Source organism: Salvelinus fontinalis, chromosome 10 (assembly GCF_029448725.1).
Source record: "Salvelinus fontinalis isolate EN_2023a chromosome 10, ASM2944872v1, whole genome shotgun sequence".
Lineage (NCBI taxonomy): Eukaryota > Metazoa > Chordata > Actinopteri > Salmoniformes > Salmonidae > Salvelinus > Salvelinus fontinalis.
In genome coordinates, this window is record NC_074674.1 from 27,373,027 (window position 1) to 27,392,857 (window position 19,831).

A 19,831-nucleotide genomic window follows, 5' to 3' on the forward strand; every position below is an offset into this window, starting at 1 on the left:
CCGGGGAACAGTGGGTTAACTGCCTTTTTCAGGGGCAGAACAACAGACTTTTACCTTGTCAGCTCAGGGATTCGATCACAGCAACCTTTCTGTTACCGGCCCAACGCATTAACCACTAGGCTACCTGCCGCCCCATTAGACAAAGCAGTTCAATTTACATAAAAAAGAAAAGACATTACAAATTTGAGAGACAATGACAAACAACTTTTATTAAATCATTTTTTTTTGTAGTTAGTCATAGCTGCTCCAACACGTGTATTTACAAATAATGGCCTTCGTATGAAATACATTTGCAGAAAAATCTGGTGAAGCGAGTTAGACCAGGAAGAGAGGGAGGAGTTACAACAGTCTGGGGAGGTGAGGACAATAGGTCTGGGACAAGAGGACAGGGACAGAGGCCAGGAGACAGAGGACAGGGACAGAGGACAGGGGACAGATACATACAGTAGGACAGGGTACATAGGAGGGCACAGTGACATTAGGTTCAGGCTAAATGGCTACAGGTACCAAATTCAGGTGAAGAGCTCCTCCAATCAGACTCACTGTTCACCCTGTAACAAAACTGTGTCTAATACTCTACATCAACGTTTGAATAGAAAATGACAGTTAACTGATTTAGGACATTGTAATATGCACAGAAAACCAGCACTCAACAAGCTTTACAAAAAAATGGACATTCCATCTCCTGAATTCAGGTACAACAACATCTGAATTCAGGTACAACAACATGGTGCTACTGACTACTGAAGCTTCATCTGAAACCATTGGAGAGACCACAGACAAACTAAGCAGGTACAAGAACTCAAAACATTAGGCACCTAAACCACATTCCAGATGAAAATACTACTAAGTAAAGGTCTGGTCAAAAGGGGAGAGCGATAGGAGCGTGGTCTGGTTCTTGGAATGGGCATGGGCATGGATGGATATAGTGCACTTCCAATAGCAGAGACCTTAACTTCAACCTCCACACACACACACACGCACGCACGCACGCACACACACACACACACACAGTTGATATTTGAAAAGCTTACACATAATGCTAACTGCACGGTGGATTCAGAATTGATAGATATAGACTGTAACATTGATCATGTTTCTCATACAAAAAGACATTTAGAAATGAAATCAACTGGGGTTTTTTTATCAAACATTTACATTTTTCTCACTAACAACATTAACAATGTCTCCCTTAACTCTGGTTGCCCTTCAAAGAAGTGTGAGAATCACTGCTCTAACACTGTACGTTCTATTAGACGACGGCTGGATACACAGTACCCATAAGACAAGTTGATCTGTGTTTCCCAATGTTGCCCGAAGTGAATGTCGGTGACAATGAATTTTTACTTTTCCTATCTACAGATTTGGTCAAACTGAATACCACAATGACAGCCTACAGAGGCAGAGGCTGAATGTATTTCTCACTGATAGTCCATTCGACCCTTTACAAAGGAGGTGAGTGAGTGTCAGTACACTAAATAGACTGTGTATAAGTAAGTGAAGGGACTGAGGGAAATATTTACCGAGTGTTCCTGGGTTTGAGAAGCCGATTTCTATTGATCTCAGCTGGGGCCTCTCTCTCACCTCATCACTCACTCCGGTCCTCTGGGCTGAACAGGACACCTCTCGCGTCCCTGCTAGTGAACCTATCCAGAGACTGAACAGGACACCTCTCTCGCCCATTCTAGTGAACCTATCCAGCGACTGAACAGGACACCTCTCTCACCCCTGCTAGTGAACGTATCCAGAGACTGAACAGTACACCTCTCTCGCCCCTTCTAGTGACCTATCCAGAGACTGAACAGGACACCTCTCTCGCCCCTGCTAGTGAACCTATTCAGAGACTGAACAGGACACCTCTCTCGCCCCTGCTAGTGAACCTATCCAGAGACTGAACAGGACACATCCAGAGACTGAACAGGACACCTCTCGCGCCCCTGCTAGTGAACCTATCCAGAGACTGAACAAGACACCTCTCTCGCCCCTTCTAGTGAACCTATCCAGAGACTGAACAGGACACCTCTCTCGCCCCTGCTAGTGAACCTATCCAGAGACTGAACAGGACACCTCTCTCGCCCCTGCTAGTGAACCTATTCAGAGACTGAACAGGACACCTCTCTCGCCCCTGCTAGTGAACCTATCCAGAGACTGAACAGGACACATCCAGAGACTGAACAGGACACCTCTCTCGCCCCTGCTAGTGAACCTATTCAGAGACTGAACAGGACACCTCTCTCGCCCCTGCTAGTGAACCTATCCAGAGACTGAACAGGACACCTCTCTCGCCCCTGCTAGTGAACCTATCCAGAGACTGAACAGGACACATCCAGAGACTGAACAGGACACCTCTCGCGCCCCTGCTAGTGAACCTATCCAGAGACTGAACAGGACACCTCTCTCACCCCTGCTAGTGAACCTATCCAGAGACTGAACAGGACACCTCTCTCGCCCCTGCTAGTGAACCTATTCAGAGACTGAACAGGACACCTCTCTCGCCCCTGCTAGTGAACCTATCCAGAGACTGAACAGGACACCTCTCTCCCTCTCTCTCCTGGTGGTCATTTTTTGTTTCATTCCAGAAATAACCAGCGCATGGCCCCCTAGCATGTGGTCTGCAAGGACGCTGCTCCACACGACATCAAAGACACGGCTAAATCATACCAGAGCTGCAGCTGCTATTGAGGAACCTTATGTCCGCAACGTTACCACAACCTTCCTGCAAAGTTAGGAGAACTGCGGGGACGTGTGGGTGGAACATCACTGCATGGTCGCTAACCTATCAATATCAATATCAAGGAAAGTGTGTACTGTTTGCCTGGAAGAACCCAAGAATACTACTAAAAACCTAATTGAAACTATTCGTGTTAGCTACAGAATGGTATCATCCCTGTACCTTGTCTTTATAAACGTAAATGTAGTTTGGTAAAGGTTATGACAATGTTTCCAAAAGAAGTAGTGGATTGTAATATGGGCTGACTTGTTAGCACACACATATAGTTTGTGTTTAGTGTTACAGAGAAGATCACAGTTATAACTCACATTCCTACACCCTGATACAACATGCAACTCTCTGTCCTCAATCCCTGAACTCAGCTTGATAAAAACAATCCAATTATATTCTATTTTCAGTCCAAGCCCAGATATTTTAATGTGTATGGGTAATGAAATATTAGCATACCTGTCCTAAACAAAAAGAGAGACTGGTGCTTTTTAGTGGTGGGATGTTTTGGGCTTGTCTCTGTTGTACTTACAGTGACTGAACCAGGACAGTCATCAGAAAAGGTATAGAGCACAAGGACTCAAGAATAAATAGGAAAATACATTTGCCTGACAAAATACCATATCAGCTCCCACGCTCCTCGCAAATATACACCCGTGTTGGCTGCTAAACTTGAATTATGTGATTTATTTCAAAAATACATTAATCGATCACTAATTCCCCTAAAAGGACAGAAAGTACTAAACATGAGGGCTTATGTTTTCCGGTTAATCTCAAACATCCTCTGAGTCTCTCAGTCTCTGAGTCATTGAATACAACCCCAATCACCTGAGAGGAACTTCTAATGGACTCTTCAAAGGAAAGAAAATAACAGAGCCCCCTCCGCTTGGCAATAGGATTTCTCCAAGCTACAACCATGGCTTTGGATCCTTGTTTCACCGTTGATTGGCCAGCATGCCTTGTCCTCATTTTATTGGCCAATATACCTTGGCCTCATTTGATTGGCCAGTATGCCTTGGCCTCATTGCCATTGGCTGATCTGATCAGTCACAAGCCTTCTTCAAACGATCAATTGTCATTTGCTGTAAGACTTCATCATATTCTCAATCAAAGTAATTTGGGGGTTTGGAAAATGTTTTTGTTCCGTAGTTTAATCTTGCAAAATGTTTGGTGTGGCTACAGAGGAGGGCTACAGAGGAGGGCGAGAGAGAGAGAGAGAGAGAGAGAGAGAGAGAGAGAGAGAGAGAGAGAGAGAGAGAGAGAGAGAGAGAGAGAGAGAGAGAGAGAGAGAGAGCATGTGTGTGTGTTAGTGTGTGAGAGGGTGTGGGGATGGCAAATTCAACGGCATACCATGGCCTTCAAATATCAAAATTCACAGGAAAGTAAAATGTCAAAATGAGAGTCAAAAAGGCTTTTGGCATCTTAACTCCCCAAAGCAAAGTTTATAAAAATGACTTCCACTTATAAGTCTCTCCTCTCCCTTGCACTGAGAGAGACTGTCTGTTAAAAAGTGCTCCTTGGGGGGCCTGTGGTCCAGTCAGGGCGGTCCACTCCGCTCTGTCTAAAACCCTCAGGCTGGGCGCTATGAAGACAAGATGGCCGCCAGGAGGAACAGGGAGGAGGTCACCCACAAGCCGGCGGTCTGAACCCGGCCCACGGAGTTGACGTCACCTCGGGATGGCTCAGCTGACTCATGGCTGGTGTCATCTAGATGAAGGGAGGAAAAGATGGAGGAGAGAGGAAAGAGAAGGAGATAAGAATAATTGGAGAAGAGACATCATTCACATGCAAGACTGTAACATGACTGTGTGAAATTAAGTAGTGGCTTTGTCATCATAAATTGTCTATATGACTGACTTGTAAATTCCATTGGAAGAATGGGAAAATAAGATCCTCTTCGGGATTCTGTATCAGGAAATACAATTTGTCATTCCTGGGTACACACATGCGCAGGCAGGCAGGCAGGCACACACCCAAAGACACACACTCACACACACACACTTTATAGAGTCAAACAAACCTCTTGGTTCTAGGGAATTGTCCACTCTCTCATTGACGTCAAAGACCCGATCGTGAACACTGACAGTTTTCACACAATTGTCTGCAACAAAAGGAGTTGGGACGTAAACATTCATAGTGAGCCCAAGATTCATATCAGACTTTCACATAATGCGATAAAAGTTGTCCACAGATTGAAAGAATAGAGAATGGCATGTTCTTTCAGAAATACATTTACTTGCTGGTCTGACGAACACCTTCAGTCGTAGGCAACTTCTCCTTCCATTGTCAGCAATGGTGGAAGCTGTGAAAACATTTCAGATATGTTAAGAATGATGCTTACGTACTTCAACGCTTACAGCAAAGAACTGAGACAGATTCTGTACAGACATACACCACTGGTCAAAAGTTTTAGAACACCTACTCATTCAAGGATTTTTCTTTATTTTGACTATTTTCTACATAGAATATATATATATATGTAGAATAATATTGAAGACATCAAAACGATGAAATAACACATATGGAATCATGTAGTAACCAAGAATGTGTTAAACAAATCAAAATATATTTTATATTCGAGATTCTTCAAATAGCCACCCATTGCCTTGATGACAGCTTTGCACCTGGAATGCATTTGAATTAACAGGTGGGCCTTGTTAAAAGTTCAAATGGAATTTATTTCCTTCTTATTGCGTTTGAGCCATTCAGTTGTGTTGTGACAAGGTAGGGGGGTATACAGAAGACAGCCCTATTTGGTAAAAGACCAAGTCCATATTATGGCAAGAACAGCTCAAATAAGCAAAGAGAAACGACAGTCCATCATTACTTTAAGACATGAAGGTCAGTCAATATGGAACAAGTTTCTTCAAATGCAGTCTCAAAAAACATCAAGCGCTATGATGAAACTGGCTCTCATGAGGAACACGCCACAGGAAAGGAAGACCCAGAGTTGCCTCTGCTGCAGACGATAAGTTCATTAGAATTACCAGCCTCAGAAATTGCTGGCCCAAATAAATGCTTCATAGATTTCAAGTAACAGACACATCTCAACATCAACTGTTCAGAGGAGACTGTGTGAATCAGGCCTTCATGGTGGAATTGCTGCAAAGAAACCACCACTAAAGGACCAATAATAAGAAGAAACTTGTTTGGGCCAAGAAACACGAGCAATGGACATCTTTGTGAGACGCGGTGTGGGTGAACGGATGATCTCCGTATGTGTGGTTCCCACCATAAGGCACGGGGAGGTGTTATGGTGTGGGAGTGCTTTGCTGGTGACACTGTCTATAATTTATTTAGAATTCAAGGCACACTTAAACAGCATGGCTACCACAGCATTCTGCAGCAATACTCCATCCCATCTAGTTCGCACTTAGTGGGACTATCATTTGTTTTTCAACAGGACAATGACTCAACATACCTCCAGGCTGTGTAAGGGCTATTTTACCAAGAAGGAGAGCGATGGAGTGCTGCATCAGATGACCTGGCCTCCAAAATCCCCCGACCTCAACCCAATTGAGATGGTTACGGATGAGTTTGCAGGCAGAGTGAAGGAAAAACAGTCAACAAGTGCTCAGCAGATGTGGGAACTCCTTCAAGATTGTTGGAAAAGCCTTATAGGTGAAGCTGGTTGAGAGAATGCCAAGAGCGTGCAAAGCTGTCATCAATGCAAAGGGTGGCTATTTGAAGAATCTCAAATATAAAATATCTTTTGATTTGTTTAACACTTTTTTGGTTACTACATGATTCCTTTGTGTTATTTCATAGTTTTGATGTCTTCACTATTATTCTAGGTTCTCAAAGGATGCAACTTGTGATGAATGTAGCATACTGTAGGCCACATGTACGAATTAGCAATGTCGATCAACACCTGAAACACATTTCAATTGGCTACTGAGTGAAGGCAACATCTGCGACTTAGACTTCCATTAGCTTTAAACAACACAAAAACCCGCCCACTTCAATTTTGATTGGCTTTCAAGAAACATCCGCATCTGCTACTCAAACATCCATTGGCTGAAAGAACTGTCTCCACCTGCTACTCAAACTTCTATTGGCTCCAAATGTTGTCCACATCTGCAACACAGAATTCGATTGGCTCAGAGTAACATCACCATCTACTATGACTGATTTGATTGGCTGCAGAGGCTGTCAACACCTGCCACTGGGTTCTATTAGCAGTAAAGTAGCACAACTCTGCAACACAGACGTCTACTCTGGATAACTGGAATATGACAGCTGCTTCACTAAATCCCTATGGTGGCAGGTCACTTCAACTCAGGCCGCTTCACCTTCTGACCTGTCAACAACTAGACAATGTCACCTAGGACGTAGTCACCAAAGTGACAAACTAGACTGTGGGTGTTTCACATTGTGATGTCTTGAGAAGCAGTGGTTCTGAAGTCTCTATCTCACTTCTATTCTGAAAGTAGGTTGTGACTGAGATCTTGTTCTTGTTGCTAGTTTGACAGACCCTGACCGTGACTGTATTCATCCCCTCTATAGAATGCCTCTCTTATTCTCCCACCCCATCCAGCAACCCCCAACTCTGTGGGCCCCTATGTTCTGACCCCGTCATTTCCTGGCCTGCCTGGGGTCTCAAGCTGCTCTTAATCTAGACATAAACCCCCACCCCTCAGGGCACCATCATGCTGTGTGTGTGGGTGTGTGCGTATGTGCATGTATGTGTGTGTGTTTGAGATAGAGAGAGAGCAATACAGTTTGTCTATAGTGTCCTATAGCCTATCATCTATCTTGATACACTCTTCTTCCCCGTGAATGATACTGGCAGTCAATTCCCGATAAAAACGAGCCATGTCAGTATTTCCATGACTGAAGACTGAGGTTCCAATTTTAAAGCACTTAGCGTGGCTATGAAATATGATAAAAATTGTCTTTAGAACTTGATGTGGAGAGTTATATTGGCAGTGTGGCGTCAATCATGGCTCTTCTGTCTGTGTCAGCGAGTATCGTGTAACTTACCTCACACCCCTACAGTGGCAGGCACTCAGGCCAGACTGTACTAGCTCCCTTTCTATTCCCAGTCAGTCAATCAGACAGACAGAGACAGAGCCTGGACTCCACAATATACCACACAGCCGTGAGCTGCTTTTCTATGACCCCGTCTCACGCGCTGCGACACTAGATCCCAGGTTAGTCATGCCATGCGGCCCAGTGGAGGAGATTAGCATCCTCTCGTGAACACACACCATCCCATAAACGTCTCACACGTCCACTAACACTATACACATGCAGACACTCCCGAACACACACACCACCAGACACACACACGCAGACAAACACACCACCAGACACACACACACATGACCAGACACAAGCTAGGGGCTCAGATGCCGTGTAACTTAAGTCTGGGGTATAGACCGGAGATGAATTGGAGATCTGATATAAATACGATGGGATCAGATGATTCCCTTGTGATCAGTTTGTATCTGTCGGAACAAAGCAAAACCCTAGACAGTGGAACAAACACACTGTTGAACAGGGTTTATCTCATTATCTATGTAGATCTTCAGACTGTGTACGTAGTAGGACCTGGGCTTTTGAAGCTTTACAGCATACAGTCAGCCCCAGTCACACAGAGAGAGACAGACTCCCCACTGTCTCCCCAGATAATTGGATTTCTATCCCCTGAGATTTGGATCACACTTCCCCATTGGCTATTTTAGAAAAACATGCAGCTGTAGCCTGGGAGAAGCCCGGGTTCACATCCAGCCATCAGGACATGCAGAACTTTGACCCCCCCGGGACGCCCCTTCTGATCCCCCTGATAGCTTCCTGCAGACGTCTGTCTGCCAGACGGACGGACAGACCCAGGGCCAACCGCAGGTGTCAGCCATTTGATTTAACCCACCCCATGTCCCACCGCACCCGTTCCTTTCCTCTCGTCGCCTGGGGGGTTAACTATCCACGGGGGGGACAAAGGGTTGTCTGTCTGTCCTCTGCGCTGAGTCGTTGTCACCGGCACATGTCAACCCCCAAACACTTGACTTACTTGCTCTAAGTTCTCAGCTCTATTGTCCAGTAGTGTTACAACATGTGCTAGTATCATCTGACAATGTAACTCTTTAGTCATACTTGACAGATCAGACACATGCAATGTGATACTGAAACTGATATCACATGGTTTATTGTGAGATATCCTGCTTTTCTGGAACTACATAGACATGATGTTGGAGCAGATTAGTGTACAGCTCGGTATGTTCCCCAGGGTGTGATTACGTACACGCCTTTTTGTTATTTCATCCTCCTCGCAGGTGACGTGTTCTTGGTAAAAAACTATTTTCTGAGTGAATCTCTAACTGTTGAATAATAATTCTGAGTCAAGGAAGGAAATGCCTTCAGGCCATGTGGCCAGTCTCTCTTTCTCTTTCTCTCTCCCCCAGTTTCACTGTAAAAGCCAGTATGGCAATATATACTTGATGGCTATTTTGACACCATCTTGGCTCTCCTATTAGCACATTAAACAGAGCCTGAGAGACATCCTAACGTAAAGTCCAATACCTGCCCCACACCATCCTTTATTCAATCTATCCAATCCAGTAGAATAACATCCTAGGAGATTGGGCAGGTCAGCATATCATTTGCCTTTAAGGACTGCCGATTCGTCAGGCAGCTTTCTCCTAAATCACATGACGAGGGTCTGAGGCATGCAGCTGAGGCCGAGGCTGAGGCTACTGAGGAGTAGGCCTAAGTGAAGCCATCTCTGTAAGAGGAATCAGATATACTGTAGCCTAGCAGGCCGCCCGGTGCTATCTCTTATTTAGTCTCAGATCTCTGCCTTGTAGGGCTCCGACTCGACTTGTAAAAACATGGCTTCAGATGCTTGTGTTCCAGAGGCCTTCTCATGAGCAGTAGAAAGTTGAGCCTGGCGAGTTAAGTCTCTTCATATGGAGACCATGAGAATGGAGATGTTTTCCCTCAGGCAAATGTTGGGGTTTGAACCTCTTTGCCAGGACTTGCAAAACAAATTTCTACTTTGCTATTGTTTTTTCCCCCGCAGTCAGTTCCATGCTTGGACTCAAATGTTTGGCCTCACATCACACCCTTGAATCGTCTAAGTAGGTTGTGTTTTTCCATAGTAGCCTGAGCCCACAACATAATAACTCTTCACTGATATCATAAATGTCCATGCCATGCAGGAAAACTGTGGTAGCTCTCTCTCTGCCTTTAAGCAAAGCATTCCTGTATTCCTGTACTGTGGTATCAACCATGTTTTTGTATGATATGTAAATGAGTGGTATTCAGGCATACATGGCCCTGATAACTCAATTTCTTGGGGCATGGTGCTTGCACCAGCAGAGTTGTGGGTTTGATTCCCGCACTTTATACTGAATGCTTTTGTTAACTTTAAGCTTATTTGACTATAAGCATGTGCTAAATTACCATAAAGATGACCAATACTCACAGATGTAGTAGTACTCTCTGCCGGGGCGGAACTCGAAGCCCAGAGAGAAGGGGGTGAAGAGCTGGAACTTCTCGGAGAACTTCAGGGGTCCGTTTGGGGAGTGGGGCCTGTTACACTCCCAGCGTTTGAAGCCCTTGGCCGTGTGGTCACAGGAGCTGTAGCCATCGTAGTTGACCATGTAGAGGACGTAGTGCTCTGTCCGCTCCTCTGGGACAGAGTCCAGGTAGTGGGGACAGAAGACGTCCAGGTAGTCGTTTATACACACGTCGATGTGGTAGTCACCCCGGTAGAACCTGGGAAGGAAAGCAGAAGGGTTATGGAGTAGGAGTCTTCAAGACTACAAGGTCTAATAGTATTAGACCTCACTCATATCCATGACTCTACCGGTCTTGATGTCGTCACTGATCTAACACTGTTGGATAGGTAAAGTATACGCAAGAGCTTCATTATGTAGCTCTCACCTACTGTGTCATGTCAGGTCGGTGATGACTTTGAAAAGGGGAATAACATAAGATACACTAAAAGTTTGTGAACTAAAGCCCTAAACAAGAGAAAATGCATCCAGATGTGTTGTGAAAGACAGAGACACTTCAGACTGCCAGGTATGCCAGGTATTCATTCCTGGGGAGTGATGGGAAACACACATTCCCATAGGCGCCATATACGGTTGCATTTCTGATGCTTTTAGTGGAGACAGATTGGGTTAGGATGGCCGGCACGTCTCAAGAGTCGCTAATGGCCCGAGCTCGGTATCACTGACATACTGCGGATGTCTTCAATACTCCACCTCTGTTCATTGACACACTGGGGCCAGGGGGAACAGGCTGGAGACCGCGTCTGTGCATGCTGAGCACTGATGATCCCATACGGGTGAACTCACTCTGGCTCTGTGGGAGGTTTCTCAAGTAAGGACTGCGACTCACAGGCCAAGGAGCAGATGTTACACCCACCTAACAACCTTTCCAGGGGGGAAAGGACCACTCAGAACTGATTCAGGGTCAGGTGAGAGAGGAGCCTGCGTTGGACGGCAGTGCAGCTGTTCTCACTGACACGTACATTTCCAGGCTTTAAGAGGCGTATGAAGGGTGGTGTGTGTTGGCTGGGACCTGCTGGGGGTATCAGGTTGTCATTATACGGATTGCAAATGTGCTGCAGGATTAGTGACTGTACTACTGGGTTGGGTGGGCCACAAAGGAGAGTGTGTGTGTGTGTGTGTGTGTGTGTGTGTGTGTGTGTGTGTGTGTGTGTGTGTGTGTGTGTGTGTGTGTGTGTGTGTGTGTGTGTGTGTGTGTGTGTGTGTGTGTGTGTGTGTGTGTGTGTGTGTGTGCATGCGTGTGTGTGCATTCCATGTGTGTCCTATATTATGTGTGAGAGTGTGGCAATGTGTGTGATTCTCATCATTTTCTCTCAAGTTATAGTCTGGTCAAACACAAACCAAAGCCTTGTTTTCTCTCTAGTTATAGCCTGGTCAAACATGAAACCAAAGCCTTGTTTTCTCTCTCAAAGGCCCACGTTTCTCATGCTCCAGCTGAGTGCTGTGGCTACAGGCAGACACAGCAGGGCTTCCATCAGCCTCAGTTTCAGAGGCGTTCACTGATACCATAACTGACAGAGGGCAACCAAACCACAGAAAGCCACCAGTAAGTATCACTTCCTCAGCCAGAGGCACTGTGGGATAGCCAGCATGGTCTGTCCATCTCCTTAAGCTTTTAATGCTACCTTTCAAGTCAACCTGTGTGTACATGTAGATGCTCTCACCTAACTGTCACTCAAATCTGTCCTGGGACCTGCCATAAAGATTAACACGAATTAGAGAAGAGAGTTCCGCTAGATTTTAGTCTGACCGAGAGGTGAGGAGTGGTCACTTTTCTGAACATGACGAGCGGAAGATTTACGTCAGACGAGCAAACAGGGACAGCAGAGAGGATTACTCTGGCCCTCCTAGAGAGTATGCCCACCACAGATACACTGAGAGAGCCTTCCTTGTGAGTGATAGTACCCAATATCGATCCACACTGAGCCATAATCTTGAACCATAATGCCGAGACATATGTCTCAGTCTGAAACTCATTAGCACCTCGAGTGTAAGTTTTCAATCTTTTTGTGAATGTCTTCAGGCTAGAGTAATGCTTCACGACGCACAGACAGAGCTCATCTGGGACATCAGCGTTTTCTCAGAGTTCTTTTGGGAGTTTGCACAAAAACAATGATGAATGAGGATGTGTACAAAGTCTCTTACAACGAACATAAATGTAGCAGACAAGGAAGTAAATAACTCAGGCTTTAAAACTGATAACAACATGATTAAGAAATCGACACCTTCATTTGTTAATTCAGTTGTTCATGTGACGCGATGAGCCAATAGAGTTCAAAAATAATAAAGACACCCAAATCCTAGCACTATCGTGTTGGGATTAATTGCGCCTGATTGGCTCACAGCCACTTAGACAGGCTCATGTCTGATTCAGGGGCAAGTACTCTTAACAAAGCACACTCATAACGATAATCCTTCGTTTTACTCCTCTAATCCTATCTTTGCTTCTCTTTCTCCCGCTCTCTTTTGCTCAGGTGACCAAGCACGGGTAATGAATGGTTTGCACCCTGGTTCAGAGGAGGAGAGGAGGAGGGAGAGAGAGAGAAAGTCTTCCTGGTGTTTTCTATAACACATGATTACAGTGGGGTCAGAGCAAGGTCAGATTCCAATGGTTTTATAACAATGGGAGAAAAGAGGAGACACTTTCCCTGCCCAGACCACATGAAACTGCTGACCTGTCCCGAACCACATAATGGGACTATAACAACTGTCTAAATACAAACTAAATGGTCATGGGAGCAAACATTTCAAGGTTCAACTGCACTGTCTCTCACATAATTACATTGTTTTCCATTGAAAACCTATGAGTCAACAATCACAGCTTAAAGCAATGTGTATTACAGACCACAGTCTCTGTGCTTGGGTTTTAAAATATTTCCTTGATATCTATTCTCCTGACATTTGTTGTGGGTTCTACACACTCGCACAAGCACACACCCCACACGGTATGTAGTTCATATCCTTGACCTCTAGGGGGAACTCTTTAGGTAGATCATTTCACTACTGTGGCCCCACAGGGTAGAGGCTAATACATCTGGTCATTTGACCCTGGGCTCTGATGTCACCATATGGAGTCTATCTTTCCCTCTGCCTGGTGTTCCCCCTCTCCCTCAGGGTAGGAGGACCTGACCCCCATCCACCCGGCCCATCATTCATAGCACTGGGAACCTGTGCCAGCAACACCACCAGCACCATCAGCCATGGTTCAGACATCATTACCTCCACTGATCAGTGATCACACACATCTGTGCAGACAAACACACAGAGAGAGAGAGAGAGAGAGCGAGAGAGAGCGAGAGAGAGAGAGAGAGAGAGAGAGAGAGAGAGAGAGAGAGAGAGAGAGAGAGAGAGAGAGAGAGAGAGAGAGAGAGAGAGAGAGAGAGAGAGAGAGAGAGAGAGAGAGAGAGAGAGAGAGAGGGAGAGAGAGAGAGAGGGAGAGAGAGAGCTGTCGGCCAGGGTTCAGAGTCAGACTGGGTGTTGACAGCAAAAATGGATGAGAAAAGAGAAGCTATTTAAAAAAATACACTTCTCTTTTTTCTTTGTGGTAAATTTCCCTGGGAACAAAAGGTTTTGTCTGAGCTTGTCAGACAAGGGCGAGAGTAACTGAGTTATAGATTGTAAACCCATTGCTGTTCGTGGGAGGTAGGTCCTACATGGCAGGAATAGTACAATGAGAGCAACAGAGAGAGAATATAGAGAACCAGAGCGCTAAGGAGAGAAACAAAGACAGAAAGAGAAGTTTACAGTGATTCTAAGCGGTTTACCCTGAATAAAATAAGAAGTTAAATCACAGTACAGGACAGGTTAATGAATGATGATGCTATTCTGGTGGTCAAAGGGTCAAATAGGCAGCATGGAGTGAGTGTCACTGAACACACACACACACACACACACACACACACACACACACACACACACACACACACACACACACACACACACACACACACACACACACACACACACACACACACACACACACACACACACACACACACACACACACACAAAGACACAGCAGGGCTCCATCACTCACTCAGTGCTTAACCCCAGGGGCTGACAGCTCATACCATAAACCCCTGGTCTCATGGCAGACCCTCACACTGGTTGCCATCACACTGACTTATGACAGAGCTGTGCTCTACCTCTTTTACACGCATAGGATGCTCAAATTCAAGGACACACACACACACATAGATCTCAGGGTGTTCTCCATCTAGCTCAGAAGCCACATAACTGGAGAAGCCCCAAGCCTTGTTAAAATAACCCTACTAAATATGGCACACTCAGCACCTTGGACAGAACAGGTGTAACATATAGCCCTAGATCATAGAAACAGACGCCTAGATCTACAGAAAACAGAAACATCAATGATGGAGCATGAGCTTGGATTCCAAATAGATTGCCTGTCTAGATGGCTAGATGCTCCCTATCACTATCAGACATTCCACTCAGGAGGATATCAATCTGACACATAAGAGCCTGGCCAGGGGTGAGAGGTCACTGACAGACCATTATTCATCTAGGGCCTCAGTATTTGGCCAATGTCTGAGCCAGGTGACGGGGATGACTCCAGGGTCGTCCATCTTAGGAGCTGCTGTGTAGGTGGCGGGGCTGCTAAGGGACGGAAGGGGAAGTTTAAAATGGTGGATCCATGAGGCTTAGAGCAAACAGAGTGGCCCAGCCCTCTCATTAAACACAAACTCACACAAACACACACACACACATGAATACATACATACACAGACACAAAGTAATGGTATAAGCATCTGTGAGTTATACAGGAAGGGTCTACCTCAGTCCGTGTTTGACTAACATGACCCTGATCCCCCTCACCGAGCTGGAGTTTTGACATTTGACCCGTCACTCCGGGGGCGATTTGAACCCCCCGCGCCGCCCTATCACTTTACTGCACCCCAGGGAACTCCAACCCGACCTGCCCTGGGCCAAACCAACCCTGTATAGCGGTGAGAGAAGAAAAACACAACGTCTGGACTCAATCACCCACCCATGACAAGGCTCCACAGCGTTCACACACACCACCAGCCATCCACTAGTGAGCTCTTACCCATATCACAGTGGGGTAACATTGATTAAGTTGAGTAATAGTGTTCTGTGGGAAGATGGTAAAAAACAAAATGACGCTGTTGGATATTTGTTGTGTTCAAGGTTGGGAAAAGTCAGAAAGGCGAAAGACGAGAACAGAAAAGAGAGAAGCAAGGCGAAAAAGAGGGCGAAAAGGAGAGATGAGAAAAGTGGCAAGAAGGAGCAAAGTGGGAATGGGAGAGGGAAGGAAAGAGGGATGTGCTCAGGTCAGATGTAACATGGGTAACTTAGAGCCAGAGAGGGGTCGGTAGATGCCTGTTAGAGTGTAAGAGGGGGAACCATTCTGTTCTGTCAACAAACAGCAGCAGGCCCAGAAAAAACAGCACATGTAAAATCATGTAAGGGCTAAACATAGAGCGCCCCTCAGAGTGCCAGGCATGCCAGCTCCAAGTCACAACACCTGCCCCCCTCAATCGCACCCCTCTAGGCCCCATAACCCACCTTTCTTCACCCCCGCCCCGCCCCACCCCGACCCCTGTCTGTCAAAGCCTCCTCCATCAGTCCACAACCAGAGCTCCACACATCCCTCCACATCCACACACACCACCTTAAGAGGCAGTTCCACTTCTGCAGCATTTCAGGTTCATCAAATACACTCTAACTACCTTAGTAGACCACATTGACAATACTATACCACTCCAGGAGAACATCATCTCAAACTCAGCCATTGTGACTTTTCAAAGGGCAAGTTTTATATCCAAGTGTAACATTTATATAAAACGGCAACCCACAGCTAATATTCACACAGTGGTCCCATTAAAGAGTTTCATAGCCAAAAGCTCACACACAGAAAGTTTAGCGATGCAGCTCATATTGTTCTGAGATCAAGGCCAAAGGACAGCAGGAACAAAAGCCAGTCCTGAATCACAGGCCAAGATCCAGCAGACAAAAGCAGCCCACCCCCGATGTCATGGATGGACCAGCCCAGACATTCCCTTTACCAGCTGGTCACATGCCCCTACAGCACCTGCTCAGGCCTCGCTGAAGCCAACACTGACTCAACCTCCCCTCTCTGTCCTTCAAAACTGATTTCAGATCAGCTGTCCCAATCCCAGCCCTAACACTAACCATTAAAAGAAAATAAACAAATATATAAACAGCCACATGTCACTGGCTGTTTATATATTTGTCCAGGGATGTACAGTGTCTTTCTGGTGATAGAGTAGGTAATAACAGAGCAAGATAGCTTCTTTTGATAGATCACCTCATGACAGGCCAGTTTCCATCCCAAAGAACATTGAGTCAGACACTTCTCTGTCTGAGGTACGACGCCAGAGGAATAGAGACGTATAGTAAGACAGATGCTCTGTCTCCCTCAGACCATCCATCCACTCAGTGTTGGATCAGTGTATGTGTGTTATTAAGCCTGGCCCAGCAGATTGGATCTCATCTCAGTATCGTCATGGACGGCAGAGCTGAGCACATGTTCAGGTTAAAGAGCCTTCATTTCATCTGGGCATGGTTCCATCTATACCCATTTCATCCACACAAAAAGCTGTGTGAATGTGCATGCGCGAGTGCATTTATTTGTGGGTGTGTGTGTGGGGGGCAGGCTTTTTGGCTATGTGCTGCTGCCAGTGCAGAAGGAGGGCTGTGTGCTGAATCATTATCACTGTGTTTTAGTGAACCGACTGTAGTGATTAGCCCCAGACACTGAACCATGGGCCACCTCATTTACCACACCACTTGATGTGATTGTTATTGGAGTGGAGATACTACCCTGCTGTGCAAACGCCACCTTTCCTCTCCTCTCACTTCCGCACAGTCACTAAGTGTCCTTGCCTCAGAGAGAGAGGGAGGGAAAACGAGAGAGAGATAGGCGAGTTAGCAATAAAGCGTGAGGCAGAGAGAGATAGAGGAAGGTGAAAGGAGAGAAGAACAAGTAAGCGAGAGGGAGAGAGACAAGAAAGAGAAATAAATAGAGGGAGACAAAGTAAGAGAGAGAAAGAGAGGGGCAAGCGAGAGAGAGACAGGAGAGGAAAGAGAGCTGTGCAGTTCCAGCAGGCCTGGAGCACAGTAGTGTGTACATAAATACACCCCCCTTGTGAATGACAGCCATGCAAGTCTCTCATCTACCCCATGTGGAGAGAGGAGCAGGGAGGCTGCAGCCATCTTAACCCTTACTGTCAGCTCACTTTACAGCCCGACAGAACAGAACACTCTGCTGCAGGCGCTCACTGTCATGGCTATTGGCTAACCTCTACCCCATCTTAAAACCCTAACTGCCAAGTAACCATAGTGATCCTGAAACAGTAAGTGCATAAAGCCTGTACGTCATCATCTCGACACATAACCATTCGTGCCTTCTAAATGTTCTATATGTTCTTCATGTTCTATATGTTCTGCATATTCTATATGTTCCTCATGTTCTATATGTCCTACATGTTCTACTTGTTCCACATGTTCTACTTGATCCCCATGTTCTATATGTTCTGCATGTTCTATATGTTCCCCATGCTATATATGTTCCTCATGTTCTATATGTTCTGCATATTCTATATGTTCAACCTGTTCTTTATGTTCTGCATGTTCTATATGTTCCTCATGTTCTATATGTCCTGCATGTTCTATATGTTCTGTTCTGCATGTTCTATATGGTTTGCATGTTCTGCATATTATATACTGTATGTTCCTCATGTTCTATGTGTTCTGCATGTTCTATATGTTCTGCATGTTCTATATGTTCTGCATATTATATATGTTCCTCATGTTCTGCATGTTCTACATGTTCTATATGTTCCTCATGTTCTATATGTTCTGCATGTTCTATATGTTCCCCATGTTCTATATGCTCCTCATGTTCTGCATGTTCCATTTGTTCTGCATGTTCCATATGTTCTTAATGTTCTATATGTTCTATATGTTCCTCATGTTCTATATGTTCTGCATGTTCTATATGTTTGTCATGTTCTATATGTTCTGCATATTCTATATGTCCTACATGTTCTACTTGTTCCCCATGTTCTATATGTTCCTCATGCTATATATGTTCTATATGTTCCTCATGCTATATAGGTTCTATATGTTCCTCATGTTCTATATGTTCTGCATGTTCTATATGTTCAACCTGTTCTATATGTTCTGCATGTTCTTTATGTTCCTCATGTTCTATATGTCCTGCATGTTCTATATGTTCTGTTCTGCATGTTCTATATGTTTTGCATGTTCTGCATATTGTATACTGTATGTTCCTCATGTTCTGTATGTTCTATATGTTCTTCATGTTCTATATGTTCTGTATATTCTATATGTTCTGCAAGTTCTATATGTTCTGCATGTTCTATATGTTCTGCATATTCTATATGTTCCTCATGTTCTATATGTTCTGCATGTTCTATATGTTCTATATGTTCCTCATGTTCTATATGTTCTGCATGTTCTATATGTTCCTCATGTTCTATATGCTCCTCATGTTCTATATGTTCTGCATATTCTATTTGTTCTGCATGTTCCATATGTTCTATATGTTCCTCATGTTCTATATGTTCTGCATGTTCTATATGTTCTGCATGTTCCATATGTTCCTCATGTTCTATATGTTCTGCATGTTCTATATGTTCTGCATGTTCTATATGTTCTTCATGTTCTATATGTTCTGCATGTTCTATATGTTCCATGTGTTCTTCATGTTCTATATGTTCTGCATATTCTATTTGTTCTTCATGTTCTATATGTTCCGCATGTTCTATATGTTCTTCATGTTCTATATGTTCTGCATATTCTATTTGTTCTTCATGTTCTATATGTTCTGCATTATTCTATAGGTTTTTACTCTTCTTCATGTTCTATATGTTATTCATGTTCTCTATGTTCTGCATATTCTACATGTTCTTCATGTTCTAAATGTTCTCTATATTATATATGTTCATCATGTTCTATATATTATATATTTTCTATGTATTATATATGTTCTATATGTTCTTCATGTTCTATATGTTCTATGTATTACATACAGTATGTTCTATATATTATATATATTATATATGTTCTTCATGTTCTATATGGTCTATATGTTCTTTATGTTCTTCATGTTCTATATGCTCTATATGTTCTTCACATAATGGAATATAGACTAACAAAGGTAAAATCATGGAACCCACTGGACAAAGAAGTTGGATAAAAAAGTCAAATTTTGGTTGAAGTAAATTTGACTGAAAATAAAACAAGCCTTTAAACTCTAGCATGGATTTGTGGTTTGAAAAGAGACATGTTTCATCCAGGAGAGAAGGGCCTTGTGTGGAGTGTCCCTTGGATTGTTCTGTGAGTCAGAGAGGGTGGTGGGGCTTACTTTAGGTTTGCGCGTTTCCGTGTAAAGCTGTCACTTTATTAGCATACACATCTGTCCTTCCTTTCAGGGGCACAAGGTAGGCAGTCATATGCGTTAAAAACTGTAGCAGAAAGCTTCAGAACAAGGGTCTCGAAGACCAACGTACAGTATCCATGACCACCAATGAAATAGAGTGTGTGTGTCCACATGCGTGTGTGT

The 19,831-nt window shown here is 44.5% G+C and overlaps 1 protein-coding gene across 2 annotated transcripts in view; it reads right to left on the reverse strand.

Annotated features, from left to right (window-relative positions):
- Positions 1–182: 182 nt before the first annotated feature.
- The window catches only part of LOC129863895 (ephrin-A5-like), a 66,410-nt gene continuing 46,761 nt past the window's right edge, over positions 183–19,831 (reverse strand). The window contains exons 2-5 of one of the 2 annotated variants that reach the window (XM_055936287.1): positions 10,146–10,438; positions 4,950–5,021; positions 4,740–4,820; positions 183–4,426 (exon numbers count right to left, since the gene is read on the reverse strand). In XM_055936287.1, coding sequence (XP_055792262.1) covers positions 4,302–4,426; positions 4,740–4,820; positions 4,950–5,021; positions 10,146–10,438 — 571 coding nt within the window. In that variant the 3' untranslated portion in view covers positions 183–4,301. The remainder of the gene's footprint in view (positions 4,427–4,739; positions 4,821–4,949; positions 5,022–10,145; positions 10,439–19,831) is intronic. The other variant, XM_055936288.1, reaches the window with a different exon arrangement.